General features: G+C 38.8%; 1 protein-coding gene across 1 annotated transcript in view; it reads left to right on the top strand.

Moving 5' to 3' along the window:
* dst (dystonin) overlaps nt 1-16,453 on the top strand; it is a 229,974-nt gene that overhangs the window by 177,024 nt on the left and 36,497 nt on the right. Inside the window, exons 57-77 of the mRNA XM_073834681.1 lie at nt 607-768; nt 1,074-1,244; nt 1,351-1,517; nt 2,914-3,073; nt 3,267-3,593; nt 3,729-3,813; nt 4,017-4,258; nt 5,265-5,471; nt 6,373-6,492; nt 6,594-6,701; nt 6,790-7,008; nt 9,161-9,364; nt 9,492-9,723; nt 9,825-10,051; nt 10,134-10,256; nt 11,079-11,180; nt 11,729-11,830; nt 12,325-12,498; nt 13,697-13,852; nt 13,947-14,144; nt 15,665-15,793. Coding sequence (XP_073690782.1) covers nt 607-768; nt 1,074-1,244; nt 1,351-1,517; nt 2,914-3,073; nt 3,267-3,593; nt 3,729-3,813; nt 4,017-4,258; nt 5,265-5,471; nt 6,373-6,492; nt 6,594-6,701; nt 6,790-7,008; nt 9,161-9,364; nt 9,492-9,723; nt 9,825-10,051; nt 10,134-10,256; nt 11,079-11,180; nt 11,729-11,830; nt 12,325-12,498; nt 13,697-13,852; nt 13,947-14,144; nt 15,665-15,793 — 3,615 coding nt within the window. The remainder of the gene's footprint in view (nt 1-606; nt 769-1,073; nt 1,245-1,350; nt 1,518-2,913; nt 3,074-3,266; nt 3,594-3,728; nt 3,814-4,016; nt 4,259-5,264; nt 5,472-6,372; nt 6,493-6,593; nt 6,702-6,789; nt 7,009-9,160; nt 9,365-9,491; nt 9,724-9,824; nt 10,052-10,133; nt 10,257-11,078; nt 11,181-11,728; nt 11,831-12,324; nt 12,499-13,696; nt 13,853-13,946; nt 14,145-15,664; nt 15,794-16,453) is intronic.

The raw sequence follows: 16,453 nt of genomic DNA, 5'->3' as shown, positions 1-16,453 counted from the left end.
TTTTCTGCATCAGGAACAGATAATATGTTCCGTAGCTTGGCATTGTTTCTAAGATGGAAGAAAGCTGTTTTTGTAACATGGGAAATATGATTTTCAAAAGACAAGTTGCTGTCTAATATAACACCCAAATTTTTGACTGTAGAGGAAGTAACACTACATCCGTCTAGTTGCAAATTGTAATTCAAGAGATTTTGTGTACTATTTTTTGGTCCAATAAGTAATATCTCAGTCTTATCTGAATTTAATAGGAGAAAATTATTGGTCATCCAATCTTTTTATTTTTAACACACCCTGTTAGCTTTGATAAGTTAAAAGTTTCATCTGGTCTTGTTTAGTTATAGATATTTAGTTGTGTATCATCAGCATAACAATGGAAACTAATCCCATATTGTCTAAGAATATTACCAAGGGGAAACATGTATATTGAAAATAGCAAGGGGACCTAGGACAGATCCTTGTGGCACTCCATACTTTACTGGTGATACTTGAGATGACTCCCTGTTTAAATAAACAAACATTCTTAATGATTACTTGAATGTTATGAAGATTGAATATCTTACATTTTTCAATGAGTTTTTATTGTTTTTCTATATTTATCACTTACAGGTTTTCCAGAAGGACGTCATTGAGTCGCTGCAGTGCCAGTTGCAGGAGTTGAACACTCTGGGCCAGGCACTTATCCAAAATGCCCCCAAAGGCACCAGCACCAAAAAACTTGATTGCGATCTAGAGGAGGTCAACACCAGATGGAACACCCTCAACAAAAAAGTAAGACCCACTCTTTAACTAGTTCAAAAAAATGTTTATATTTCAGTTGAAGAGGTGTAATATCATGTATGAATTGTTTGATTCCTTTGTCCACTGCACTCTGGAATGCTCATAATCTTTTGATAACAGTCATAATGTTTGCCAGTGTTGGTGAGTAACTAACAAGTAGTGATGGCATTAGCTTTTCAGTAGTTTAAGAATAGTCTGTAAAGAAGTGGTGTGCAGCAAGATGTTACACCAATTTCTAGCATGCCAAGCTACAGCAATAAGTTTCCTTAACACTGCTGTATGTGTGATCTTCTCAGGTTGCGGAGCGATCGGCACAGCTTCACGAAGCCCTGCTGCACTGTGGCAGGTTCCAGGATGCACTCGAGTCTCTTCTCAGCTGGCTCACGGACACAGAGGAGCTGGTGGCCAATCAGAAGCCTCCATCAGCAGAATTCAAAGTGGTGAAAGCACAGATACAAGAACAGAAGGTACCAAGTCAGAAATGCTTAGAATTTATCTCAAAGAGAATTAGTTTACTGATTAATAATGTTTGGTTTTACACGTCACTGTGTTTTCCCCGCTGGCTCTATCTAGCTCCTGCAGAGACTGCTGGATGAAAGGAGAGCCACGGTGGAGCTGATTAAGACAGAGGGACGGAAGGTGACAGACTTAGCTGATACAGTTGATAAAGAGAAGTTTGCAAGAGAGATTGAATGCCTGGGTCAAAGGTGGGACGCCCTACTTAAGAAAGCTGAGAACAGGTAAAAAATATTAACGCGAATGCATTTCTACATTTTGGAAATGAAGTGTCAAATAGGAATAGACTATCTGCTTGTTAAGTCTGACGTCACGCGTTACTGCTTCCGTGTCCAAACGAAGTAGTAAAATGAGAAAACAACAAACGGTGCTAATATACACTTACAATGCGATATAATTAGGGGTGGGCATAGATTAATTCTTTTAATCTAGATTAAAATGGCTAATTTGAATTCTGCTGAAGGCATTCAGAATATGTGTGCTACCCAAATAATGACTAAAAGTAAGTCTTCGAGAACGGGCCAGGTGGCGCATTAGATCAGGCGCTCATCTCCTGTTTCCAAAATGCATCACAAACTGCTTGACAATTGCATTTACAACATAATTACCTATACAAACTTGTGTAACCAAGTACTTGTGCGTGTTGCCGTTAAATACACAGACGCGCACCGGCATGGATTTCTGCGTACATAGTCTTCCATTAAACTGCGTTGCTTTTAGAAGCGTCAATTCAGTTGTTGCATATAGTTTAATGTCTTTATTTCGGGATTATCAAAGTAAATTATAACTCACGTGCCCCAGTAAAAAGGGACTAGCAACGCACCTGCCCTGAAGCGGCTTCATAACTGCATCAATGTCAGCACGTCTCATTTGATGTGGTAATTTCACAGAAGTTGAAGACTCTTTCTCGCCCCCTACAGTGCAGTTCGACTAGGTATACGTCATCTGCGCTAAAATATCAAGGTGAAAGTCATCATATCTTGCGTAGTTTAGACCCAGCTCCCAACCCAACTTTGAGAATAGATTAACGGCGATATTTTTTTTATCGCCCGATAAGAGTCTCACGTTAACGCAGCACGTTAACGCTGATAACGGCCCACCACTAGATATAATACTACCAAAAAATGTTATAATCGCCCCCTTTAACTCCATACCGAAATCCCAGATCACCAGACACTGAAAATATACATATAAATAAATAAATATAAAAATGATTTGTGTTTGGGACACTGTGAGCACAGAGACTGTAGTGTACACCGTAAGTTTGAAAACGTTTAGCTTAAATGTTTAATATGAATAAATAGTGCTTATAAACGGCTGTTGAGATAGTTTTCTCAAGGGAAATAAGTTGAGGCTTGGACTCGGAAACAGCGTTAGTTGGACGCACATTATGTCATCACTTAACAAGTGAATTATCATGCTTTGGTTGTAAAGCAAAAACATTTTTGGTGGGAAAATCTTACAGTTCTAAATATGAATCAGTTCTTGTTTTCTGACTCTACTCATAAGATATAATTTGTCATTTTCATGGGTAAAGGACTGTGTTTTAGCATCTGTTGGTACAGTATAATCAAACCCAGTCATGTCCAGCCATAAAACTAACTGCGATACTCTTGGCAGACAAAAACAGTTGGAGAATATTTTGGTGGTGGCACAGCAATTCCATGAGACCCTTGAGCCTTTGACGGAGTGGCTTACAGCTACCGAAAAAAGACTAGCCAAGTCAGAGCCCATCGGCACTCAGACGTCCAAGTTAGAGGAGCAAATTTCTCAGCATAAGGTACAGATCCGTCTATAGTGACAGCATAGTTCCATCACCATGTTTAGTTTGTTTTCCATCATGTTTTACTTTTTTATCCGTTACCCATTTTCCCTGCATTTTTGTTGTTTTTTCCATATGTTCTCATTTGACCCATTCTTTTTCTGTCATTATGATTTCCACACCCTGGTCATGTGCCTTCCATGGTAATCAGGCTTTAGAGGAGGAGGTTTTGGGCCGTGGTAAGATCTTGTACCAGGCCATGAGTCTGGGCCAGTCTCTACGGGCCGTCAGCTGTGTGGATGACAAGGAGCTGGTGCAGGCAAAGCTTGACAACACCAACAGAAGCTATATCGAGCTGCAGGAGTATTGCCGCCAGAAGGCTGAGTTGTTACGGCAGGCCCTGGCTAATGCGCAGCTCTTTGGGGAGGATGAAGTGGCTCTAATGACCTGGCTCGATGAGGTCTACAGCAAACTGAACGAAGTCTCGATCAAAGACTACACGACGGCCGTGCTCACAAAACAGCATGCTGAGCAGCTGGTACTTTACACGCTCCTCCTCTTAAGGCTTCCTTCCCCTGTTTTGTTCATTTAATTTCTGTGTCTTAAGTGGCGTGGTATGATTTTGGTATGAAGGATCCTATGCTTCTTGACTGATGTTTGTTTCAATGTCCAGGCTCTTCATGAAGACATTGAGTTGAGAAAACAAAATATTGAACAGGCCATACTAAATGGGTTAGAACTGCTAAAACAGACTACAGGTGAGATTAAAAAAAACATTGAGGTTCAAATATGTAACAAATGCAATAATTCTAGATTCTTTTAGAATTTTTTTTAAATATCTACATAATCTGAGTCAACATTTAGAATGCTTCCTATTAGATGAAATGTTTTCTATGCCCTAAAACTGTATGAATGTCTTTATCGTGTGTGTGTGTGTGTGTGTGTGTGTACTTTCATTCAGGCGATGAGGTTGTGGTCATCCAAGGTAAACTTGATGGAATAAAGACAAGGTATTCAGAGATCAACACAATGAGCAACAATGTTTCAAAGACTCTGGACAAAGCCCTGTCTCTTGCCACAAAGCTGCAAAACAGCCATGAGGAGCTAAACTCCTGGTTGGAGAAGGTCGAGGCTGAGCTGGCCACGTTTAAAGCTCAAGAGCCGGTCGAAGAGCAGCTCACTCATTTACAAGACAGGCAGAAAGTAAGTGTCAGTGCTGCAGCTGCATTTTAACCCATAGGAAAAAATAACAAATAAGATCTCAAGTGTTTTTGCTAGGCACCTAAAGTACCAAACAAACAAGAGTTTTGTAAGTCTCCCGCATTTGTGTACTTTGTAGTTTCAGACGACTCAGTATCTCAAACTGTGCTTAGATTTGCCAGACCAAGTTTGGTCTATGAAATCCAATATTATAGTTCTATAAAAGTACATACTGTAGAGCAAAACAATGTAGCCGGACATGATTTTTCGAAACTGGGCTTGTCAGATCTAAAACGGGACAGCAGGCCACCCTCTTAATTGTGATACAGTGTTGATGGTTATTAAGTAATGCAGATTCATTGAGGAAAATAAGACATTGGCTAAAATGTTGTCATTGATAGTGTCATTGTTACAGTGTAATTACACTGCAATAATCCATTGTAATAATCCAGTGAGATTTTTGAGCTACCTGAAAAACTATGTGCAAGTGCACCTAGGCCAAAAGCTGCTTTAAATGCAAAGGATGGTCACAGCAAAAGTTGATTCAATTTAGTTCATTAAAGTTGATTGATTGCCATTTTTTTGACAGCATCCTCATTTTACAGCATTTTTACACAAGTGCCTAAAACTTTTACCAGTACTGTAGCTTTGCAAGTAGGTTTTTTGAAGCATCTTGGAGACATTGCCACAGTTCTCCTGGATTTCGTCTGTCTCAGTTCTGTTTCTTCATGTCTACATCTCACTGGATTATTACAATTAATGGCATAATGAATGTTTGGAAATGTAAACTGATATTTCCTACTGACACAGAACAGCGAACGAGAAATAACTGACTTAAACACATTTTTAGCTGGTGAAAATACTAGTGTTCTAATTATTTTGGCCACCACTAATTGAAAAACAATACAAGAATGTGACAGAAAGAAAATGTTTATCATTTCAATATTAAAATGTTGACAGATATGGGGGATGTGTCAGTTTATGACTGCTTGTTTTTTGTCACATCCAGACACTGATGAAGGAGGTTAAGGATCAAAAGCCACTGGTAGACTCTCTTAATGAAGTCAGCAGCGCTCTGCTGGAACTCGTTCCATGGCGAGCAAGAGAAGGCTTGGACAGGATGGTCACAGATGACAACGAGCGCTACAAAACAGCCAGCGATGCCATTACACAGCATGTAGACCAGACGGGAGCAGCCATCTTAAAATCCCAGCAGGTATGAAAACATAACACTACCCTTCAATTAGGAAGATTCACAATGAAGTTTGTTGAAGCGCCCGAACAATGCAGCGCCTGTGATTGCTGCCAAGGGTGATTGGCCTCATTGTGGTGCTAATTCTTAGTGCTTTATAGTCATTCAAACTTAATTTATCCTCTTGTGCCGCCTTGATGGTATTTACATAATATACTAATGGAGTGTGACCCAGATTGACTACATTTGCATCACATTACTGTGTTTGTGCCGTGAGAGGACTTAATGAATTCATGCATAGCTGACTCGTCTAGGTTTGTAAAAAAATAAGTAAGGTAAAATAATATTTAATACATTTGAAATAAATTATTATTCATAATAATAATATATTAGTAATTATGAAGCGAAACAGTTTGCATTTTTGTGACTTTTTGACTCCAATAATGTCAGTGTTTGTTAAACCAAAATCTTGAATTTTATTCATGAACATTTCCTCTCTTAGAATTAAATATACTGTTTTTAGACTTATATTTGCAAATTGCCTGACTGGCTAATTTCTTTGCTTGTAAAACAAGTAACAATCTGTATTCATTTGCTAAATGTTCAGTATTTTTTCTTATGTAAATCTGGGGAATCATGTTAATAAGCTGATAGATGTGTACATTTCTCTGTGGCATGATTTTGCAGTTTTGCTTCCTTTAATTCTCTGGGTGGACTGTAGAAGATGCTGTTTATTATAAACATATGAATATGTCTACATAGGGAATCTTGATAGTGGTTGTAATGGGGTTTTTTTCATATTAAACTATATATATTAAATAAATGTCAGTTAAATCTGTGAATTATATGAAATACTGGAAGTGTATGGAAGTGTGATATGCCTAACCACACATCTGTGTTTGAATGCTTTTTCCGTAATGTGCAGTTTGAGCAGGCAGCCACCACTGAGCTTGAGTGGCTGACAGAGGCAGAGAGGAAGTTGTCTTGCCTTGGAGACGTCAGGCTTGAGCCAGAGCAGACCACAGCTCAATTACAGGCTCAGAAGGTCAGTTGTGTGTTCATGTGGTCATCTCTAACCTGCAATTGCACAGAAACATACAGTACGTTATAAAGCACAAATTGCCTAAGGCACGCTTTCTCCTCCAGAGCTTCTCCATGGACATTATGAGACATAAAGATGCTGTGGATGACATTGTGAAGACTGGCGAGGCCATTATGAACAACAAAGATGAGGCAGAGAAGGAAGCGTTGAGGGTAAATAAAAGAAAATGTATAAAAAAAAACTGAGCCTAATCTGTGTACAGTAGAGATTTCAGACTAAAATCAGTGTGGTGTCATACAGGTGAAACTCCAGGCATTGTCGGAGAAATACAATGTGGTTAGTCAGCTGAATTCGGAGTGCTGTCTGCAGCTGGAGAGAGCTCATTCTCTAGCCTGCCAGTTCTGGGAGACGTACGATGAACTCTGGCCATGGCTGCAGGAGACGAGGACTACATTCACTCAGCTGTCCCATCTGGCTATTGAGTATGAAGCACTTCGACAGCAACAAGAAGAGCTGAGGGTAAGATATACACCTGCTGTGACAGCTATTAAAACTCCTACAACTGCACACTAGGCCAAAAACACACATGCACTGTTTTCAAATGCAGCACAAACCTGCTAATGGATGGTACTCATCATCTGTCTGAAATATCATTTTGTTATACAGTATCTCACAAAAGTGAGTAAACCCCCTTACATTTCAGCAACCATTTTAGTATATCCTCTCAAGGGACAATACTATAGAAATGAAACTTGGATATATTTTAGAGAAGTCATTGTGCAGCTTGTATAGCAGTATAGATTTACTGTCCTCTGAAAATAACTCAACAGACAGCCATTATTGTCAACAAAAGTGAGTACACCCTAAGTTAACTTGTCCAAAATGTCAATATATTGTGTTATCACCGTTGTTATCTGCCACTGCCTTAATCATCCTGGGCGTGGAATTGACCAGAGCTGCACAGGTTGTTGCTGGGATCCTCTTCCATTCCTCATGGAGCTGCTGGAAGTTAGACACATGGTGCTTCTCCACCTTCCGCTTGAGGATGCCCCACAGGTGCTTAATAGGGCTCAGGTCTGGAGACATACTTGGCCACCCCATCACCTTTACCTTCAGCTTCCTCAGCAAGGCAGTTGTCATCTTGGTGGTGTGTTTGGGATCGTTATCATGTTGGAAAACTGCCATTCGGCCTAGTTTCTGGAGGATGTTTCCCTCAATGAACTGCAGCTCCCCAGTATCAGCAGCACTCATGCAGCCCCAGACCATGATGCTACCACCACCATGATGACTGTAGGCAAGACACAATTTTCTTGGCACTCCTCACCAGGGCATCACCACACATGCTGGACACCATCTGAGCCAAACAAGTTTATCTTCTAGTCTCATCAGACCACAGGACAGTTTCCAGTAGTTCATGCTCTTGGACAGGTTGTCTTCAGCAAACTGTTTGCAGGCTTTCTTGTGAGCCAGCTTCAGATGAGGCTTCCTTCTGGGATGACGCCTATGCAAACCGACTTGTTGCAGTGTGCGGCGTATGGTCTGAGCACTGACAAGCTGACCTTCTACTTCTGCAACCTTTAAAGCAATGCTGGCAGCACTCATGCATCTGTTTTTTGAAGCCAGATTCTACACCTGACGCACAGAACGAGTGCTCAACTTTATTGATCGACCCTTGCAAGGCCTGTTCCGAATGGAACCCATCTTGGAAAACCTCTGTATGACCCTGACCACTGTAGTGTAACTATATTTCAGGGTGTTACTGAACCTCTAATAGTCTTGGCCATCTTTGTGGAGAGCAACAATTCAAATTCTCAAATCCTCAGAGAGTTCTTTGCCATGAGATGCAATGTTGAACATCCAGTGGTCAGTATGAGAGAATTGTACTTAAAGCACCTAATTTTAACTGCTCTAATACATGATACACAAGTTTGTATGGTCCTGTTAAGCAGACAAAAACATAAACATGATGAATAGGACATGTGGTGTCGCATGGTTAAACAACATACTGCTGTTATCACTTAGGGTGTACTCATGTTTGTTGCCAGCTATTTTGACAATAATGGCTGTATGTTGAGTTATTTTCAGAGGACAGTAAATCTAAACTGATATACAAACTGCACAATGATTACTCTAAAATATATCCAAGTTTCATTTCTATAGTATTGTCCCTTGAGAAGATATACTAAAATGCTTGCTGAAATGTGAGGGGTGTACTCACTTTTGTGAGATTCTGTATACATGTGGACTAAATACTATACATTTTGTTTGTTTTTACCATTGCTGAACTGTAGCATTGCACTTAGAGCTGATGGGTTCACGTTCATGAACATTAGATATGTTCACATGCACCCAAAAAAAAGTTTTCATGTAATCACCTCTATGGATTCAAATGAGTATGGTTTTACGTGCAATGGTTTACTGCTTTGGCTTGTACTTAGCTGTTACAAAATCACGGTAATGCAGCGCCTCGAATGGCTTAGTGCTTCATTAGAATGGCTAAGAGGATAAAGTATTATGTACATCAGTGGCTAGACAGATGCTATTTGAGATCTGCGTGATATGTTGTCGGATTTAGTTTGACCTTTAACAGTTTTTTTTTTCTCTTTCGATGATAATGTTTTGAGCAATCCACTGCTTTTTATCCTGACGATATTAAACTTCCCATCTTCAGCAAATGAGAGAGCTGATAGCAGAGCACAAGCCACATATCGACAAGATGAATAAAACTGGACCTCAGCTGGTGGAGTTGAGTACCACGGAGGGTGCGCCAATCAGAGAGAAGTACGTGGCCGCAGACAAACTGTACAGCCAGCTTAAAGTTGACGTCAAGCACAGAGCTACTGCCCTGGATGAAGCCATCTCCAAATCCACTCAGGTAGATTTCAGTATTTTACTGAGTGATACTCTGCTCTTTTTAGTAGCATTGGTTAATGTTCCTCTCTCTCACCTGTTGCTACTTAAGTATGTAAATAACCTCCTTTATATGTCAATGATCTCCACAGTTTCATGATAAGATAGACCCCATGCTGGAGTCTCTGGAGCGCATTGCCGAACGCTTGCGCCAGCCTCCGTCCATCTCTGTGGAGGTGGAGAAGATCCGTGAGCAGATATCAGAGAACAAAGCTGTAAATGTAGACCTGGAGAAGCTTCAACCATCGTATGAGACCCTCAAGCAGCGAGGAGAGGAGATGATCGCTCGCTCCGAAGGAGCAGACAGGGACCTTTCGGCCAAAGGTAACTATGCTGCTGTCATTTCAGTGTATGGGATCAGGGCTCTTATCTAACTATTCATTTTCAAGCAGTGTGACACAATGCGTTTTTTGTTTTGTTTGAAGCTGTTCAAGATAAGCTAGATCAGATGGTGTTTCTATGGAATGACATCCAAGCTCTTCTGGAGGAAAGAGAGGCCAAGCTCCTGGATGTCATGGATTTAGCTGAGAAGTTCTGGTGTGATCACTGCGCTCTCATCGTCACCATTAAAGACACACAGGATCTGCTGAGAGAGCTGGAGGAGCCTGGAGTCGATCCTTCAGTGGTCAAGCAACAGCAAGAGTCTGTGGAGGTCTGGAAGCTTCAGAACAGAATGTTTGATGCTCATTCAGCTTTGTGCAGCATTTTCATCTTCTTGATGCTTTGCTTCACAGAGCTTTAGAGAAGAGATTGACGGGCTACAGGAGGAGCTGAATGTGGTCCAGAATCTGGGGGCGGAGCTCATGACAGCATGCGGAGAACCTGATAAACCAGTGATCAAGAAAAGTATAGATGAGGTAATGATGCCAAAATTCATTGAAAAAAGCCAAAAAAGCATTGCTTTTACATGTTAAAAAAGCTTGTTGAACACTTTTAAATAGTGTGGCTAAGGAGCTCATGCAGCGCTGTCAGAATAAATACAATTAATGCATGTATTATACAACATAATGTTCTGTCGTTTATTGACTAATGGTTTAAGGCCATTTGGTGATTTCAGTCATCATACAGTAACTAGCAACAACCAGCCCGTTCTCTTCTCATCGAAGACATGTGATGCGATACTAAACAGTCTCTCGCTGTCGGAACTTGAAATGATTTTTGTGTTTTTCTCTGACAGTTTTAAATGCCTCCACACTGCCGACATGTTTGCTGCATTAGTGCGCGCCTCTATTTGATCGCGTCACGTCATTGTTCGGTATAATTTATACGGCCTTTTGCGTTAATGCTTGGCTTTAATTTCGGTTGCAGAACATTCAGTGCATCCCTACTTTTAAATATAAGGACCATTTAAACTTTTTATGTATATACAGCATTACATGTGTAAGCACTACTAAGCAGGGTAAAAAAAAAAATGTAACAATTTTAGCTGCATGAGAAATATAAATTTTTGGATATATGTTTGTACTTCAGATACAAGATTTTTCATGCAGTTTAAAAAATAAATGAATAAAGTCATTTTAAAAATAAAGCCTTCCTACAGAAGACAAGTTTATGTTATTTTGTCCAGTTGTTAATTTTAGACCCGGAATGTAAGTGTTCCTGGTGTAACTGAAGTGCTGGATGAGTCAGAGTTGGCGTCACGCTGTATAATGTCTGACCACATCTCGTACATCCCTCAGGTGAACTCAGCTTGGGAAACCCTGAATAAGACGTGGAAAGAGAGAGTAGAGACTCTAGAGGAAGCCATGCAAAATGCGGTGCAGTTTCAGGACAGCCTCCAGGTAAATGTGAAACACGCAGACCATTGCCTTCCTGATGACTCTGACCACAGATCTGTCTGGCCATTCAGTCATGGGAAAATGCAGTAGCTAGTTTGTAGTCAGCATAGTCTGATCTGATATCATGCTGAATGTGCTCATGAAGGAAAAAAACAGTGTTTAATGAATGATTCATGTGACATGATTCAGCCCAGGTGGGTGCCAAGTGGGTAAAAAACTGTGCCTTTTGTCATTGTCATAGCATAACCAGATCAAGAACGTGCCCTACTTTAATCAAGCAAATGATTCACGCTGGTCGCTGAATAATTCAAGTTTTATTTCTCATTTATTCTTATAAGGTCTTTCTAAAGGGACCATTGGGGATATTAACCAGTTGTACTTGTTTGCACAAAACTCCAGATTTGAGTAGAATTGGTTTAGGTGTGGCTTAGTTTTGTTCATTTTCACTGTCACCTGAGACACATTTGTATTGGGGCTATAATGAAACTCGACTCGATTGTAAAGCACGGATGTTGTGCAGCATGTGACAATAGTTTTCTCCTTCTGTACAGAACATGTTTGACTCAGTGGATATTATGGAAGGCAAACTGGATTCGATGTCGCCTGTGGGCACAGACCTGGAGACTGTGAAACAACAGATCGAGGAGCTGAAGGTATTGATTTACTGCTTGTGCAGGGGAGATTTTCTCATACCCATGACGCGTTGCTTTTTGTCAAAGTCATTGTGGATCCAGATCAAAGTTTAAAACTATTTATCTGCAGTTTCTTTCATTTGTGATTGTTTTGTGAGTATAATTGAGCCGACAGACCACACAGCAGCTGTGTTTACACAGACCCATTCATTTGCTTCATCTTACACAGTCTGCACAATTGTAAATGTTTAACCATTCATGATTTTAAAATGGTTCACAGGTGATTTAACATGCTTTTAGCACAAGATTGTATTTGTACACAAGAGTTTACCAGTTCAAAATAGCCTGGCAGTATATTATTGTGAATGTAAAAGAAAGAATGTATATTGTAGTGAATGTTAAAAGGGAGGACAAAATGAAAAATATCCAATCAGTGTCTTAGGCTTTGCAGTGTAAATGCAGCCATAGTGAAACAGTAAACTAATCATGTAATGTGTGCTGTCGTGTGTGTGAAGGAGTTCAAAGGTGACGCATACCAGCTACAGATCGAGATGGAAAGGCTGAACCATCAGGCCGGGCTTTTGCTAAAGAAGGTGGTAGAAGAAGCAGACCGAACTCCCATCCTGGAGCCAATGAATGAGCTGAAAATGCTCTGGGACAACCTGGATAAAAAGATTATCAACAGACAGGTCAGACACTGAGATCTAAACATTAATTTACAACCCATTTTGTGTCTGTAATGTGATCTATCCCAGAGTGCAACAGGATATTCAAAAAAGTAGCAGATTTTATCCATTGGGAATTGATCGGATTGTTAAAAATTGGGTGTGACCAGAAAGACTATAAATGTGTACAAAACCAAATCTAGGTCTGTAGCAGTTATAGATTAATCGTCCGATTGTGTTATTTGATTCAAACACTGTTTTTTTTTTAGAAAACGGCATTATCTAAAAAATTGTGCAGTTTAAATTGTAATAATTTTTTGCCTTCCAAATAAGGGAAATTTAAGCATTTAACAGGGTGTCCGCGGGTCCTTAAAAAGCCTTAAAATACCTTAAATAACGTTTTCCTAATAATAAAAAAAAATAATAATTTTGCAGTGTAAATTATTTAATCTGACTGGTAAAAGCCCTATAGAATTTATTGATAAATTGTAATAATTAGACATGAAAGGTGATGCATACATTTCAAAAGTTTCAAAAATAGGCCTTTATTAAGGTAAATAAAAATATGCAGATTTGAGTATGTAAAAGCTGATAAAACACTGATGAAAATATTGTTTTCACCACCAAAATCTTGGTGATGTGGTACTGTAATGGGGTTATTTTGTGTGGAATATTATCTGCTGATAAGAAAAGTTCACTGTATATCATAGTAATAAACATAATGTATGACCGCGACGAAATTTATTTTTATTTTTACATTAAACACATAAAATATTACATATGTGTATATAATATAACATGTATTTCCATTACAGGTTTAGGTCTTACATTTAATATAAGGTGGTATTAAAAAGTCTTACATTTCACTTGTTCATATCTGTAGAAACCCTGATTTAAAGAAATGCCAACAAATGTGTAAGTAGTAAAGAATAAAGAGAGATTAAAGAATAAAAACACACTGTTGTAAAGTACTAAGTTTGCACTGTAAGTGCAACAGAAACAGAATTGCATCATTAATCAATGTGACTTTGAAATGCATGTCCATAATGTGACATATTTCCAGTAATGAATACTGAAAAGAAACTTGGACTAACAAAAAGGAAGTACCGCCCCAAACTCACACCTCTGATTGAGCTGATGCTCTCATGTCACAATGCCTGCTTTTTCACTGCACAATGTAGTCATAACATTATTGTAATGACCGTGTCCTGATCTCTTATAGCACAAGCTGGAGGGAGCACTGTTGGCTCTGGGGCAGTTCCAGCATGCATTAGATGAACTTTTGTCTTGGCTCACTCATACCGAAGAGCTGCTTAGTGAACAGAGGAAGGCTTGCGGTGACCCCAAAGCCTTCGAGATCGAGCTCGCCAAGCACCACGTATGTCATTATTCTCATAATGCGGTTGTTGAGCCACAGAACCACTCAGATGTCCTGTACATCTCACGTATTGTCATTTCTTTCCATTCGCCAGGTGTTGCAGAACGATGTGCTGGCACATAAGACCACGGTGGAGGCGGTGAATAAGGCCGGCAGTGACCTCGTTGATTCCAGCGCCGGAGAGGAGGCGCGAGGTCTGCAGAACAAGCTGGAGAACCTCAACCAGCGCTGGAAGACTATCCTGGAGAAGACTAAGCAGAGAAGACAGCTTCTGGACAGTGCCCTGCTGCAGGTCAAGAACGAATAAGAGCCAGCCAGAGACCTGGCAACCCTCTGGAATGTCAGAGGCTAAGCGCTTCCTAAAATCGAGATATGATTGATGATGTTCTCAACATGAGGCCAAAAATGTCCTCTCTTAATCTTAAAGAATGTGAAAGAGAAGCAGTAAAGAGTCCATACACGCACATGCTCTCAATCAGAGAGTTTACTTTGATGTGTGATCACTGAAATGTTGACGTTGGATGATTTGACTATACAAATTAAGAAGAGGGACACAATTATAAAAAACATAATGTTTCCAATTGTTGTTAAGAGAGCAGCTTTATGTGTATATTAAAAACATAATATGTAATTAATATGAAATGATACCTACAATACCAGTCAAAAGTTTTTGAACAGTAAGTTTTTTTTTTTTTAAAGAAGGCTCTTCTGCTCACCAAGCCTGCATTTATTTGATCGAAAGTACAGCAAAAACAGTAAACATTTGAAATATTCTTACTTTTTAAAACAATTGTTTTCTATTTGAATATATTTTAAAATGTAATTTATTTCTGTGATTTCAAAGCTGAATTTTTAGCATCAATACTTCAGTCACGTGATCCTTCAGAACTCATTCTAATATTCTGATTTGCCACTCAAAACATTTATTGTAATTATTATGTTGAAAATATCCGCTAATTAGAATTTTGCAGGTTTCTTTGATGAATAAAAGGTTTAGAAGAACAGAAATCGAAACGTCTTTATCTTTTAATCAATTTAAAGCATTCTTGCTAAATACAAGTATTAATTTCTATAATGTCTTTCCAAAAAAAAAAAAATTATACTGACTCCAGGCTTTGAATGGTATAGTGTATAATGTTACAAAAGCTTTTTATTTCAAATAAATGCTGATCTTTTGATCTTCCTATTATAAGAGAATCTTGAAAAAAATTGCAATAGTAAAAAATGCACAGCGAATTAGCAAATTAGAATGATTTCTGTAGGAACATGTGACACTGAAGACTAGAGTAATGACGCTAAAAATTAAGCTTTGATCAAAGCAATCAATTACATTTTAAAATATATTCAAACAGAAAGCAGTTATTTTAAATAGTGGAACTGTTTAACAATATTATTGCTTTTGCTGTATTTTGGATCATAAAAATGCAGGGTTGGTGAGCAGAAGAGAATTCTTTGAAAAACATTAAAAATCCTTCTGTTTAAAAACTTTTGACTGGTAGTGTACTGTATGTAAACCATTTTTGTAAAAAAAAAAAAAAAAAAAAAAAATTTGGCAGAAAAAAGATTTTAAGTTTTCTTTTTTCACATTAAAACAAGGGGCTGGGAAATATATAGTTATTTATCGACTACGCTTTTGAATCCAGACAGCATTGTTCTTGTTTCAGAATTGAGAGATTTCCTACAAACTTGGCATTTTAAGACCAATAATCTGTGCTCATTAATCAAGCCTCTATCCGTTGAATCTCACCCCTCTGGCCAGCGGTAATGAATGTGTGAACTCTATTGTTGTGACGCTGGCTGATCTGTTTTCAGGCTCAAGGTTTCCATGGTGAGATTGAAGACATGCAGCAGTGGCTGAAAGACACAGAGCGTCAGCTGTTAGCATCAAAGGCCCTCGGAGGCTTACCAGACACGGCCCGAGAGCAGCTTAACACCCATCTGGTATGTTTAATACTACCACAGATCTGCCACAGATCGCCAGCATGTAACAACTAACGAACACAATGTTTATTTTACATGTCAACATTTGTAATTAATAGATTTATGCATTGGTTAGTGCTTAGTTTATCTAAGCATTTTATTAGACAATGTTTGTCTTGTTTAGAGGAATAATTTCACCCAAAATTTGACAATGTATCTTCATGTTCTCACCCTCATGACGATCCAACCCCAATGTGACTTTCTTTTCTCCTTAAAAAAAAAAAAAAGTTTAAAGCAAAAAATATAATTATATATAATATATAATTTGCTGTTAATTTACTCACCCTCAGGCCATCCAAGATGTAGCTGACTTTTTTCCTCAGTTGAACAGTAAAGAAGATTTTTAGCTAAAACCATGGTGCTTCGTGTTTCATGGTATCCGTGCGTCCTGCTGATATATTGAGGAAAAAATCAGTCTGTGCAAGAAACATTATTAACGGCATTATTACCTGTAATCCAAAGCCTCAAGTAAATGATCCCGAGTGATGTTATAGAAGCATAGAGTGATCATAATCATGCTCCAAAAATGACATATTTTACATTATAAAAAAACATTATACTATACATTATACATAATACCAGCTCAAATTAATAGAGCCATTAATTTTCAAATTTTCACAT

This window comes from Garra rufa, chromosome 2 (genome assembly GCF_049309525.1).
Source record: "Garra rufa chromosome 2, GarRuf1.0, whole genome shotgun sequence".
Classification (NCBI taxonomy): domain Eukaryota; kingdom Metazoa; phylum Chordata; class Actinopteri; order Cypriniformes; family Cyprinidae; genus Garra; species Garra rufa.
The sequence above is the reverse complement of the archived record's forward strand: the minus strand, read 5'-3'. Positions and strand labels throughout refer to the sequence as shown.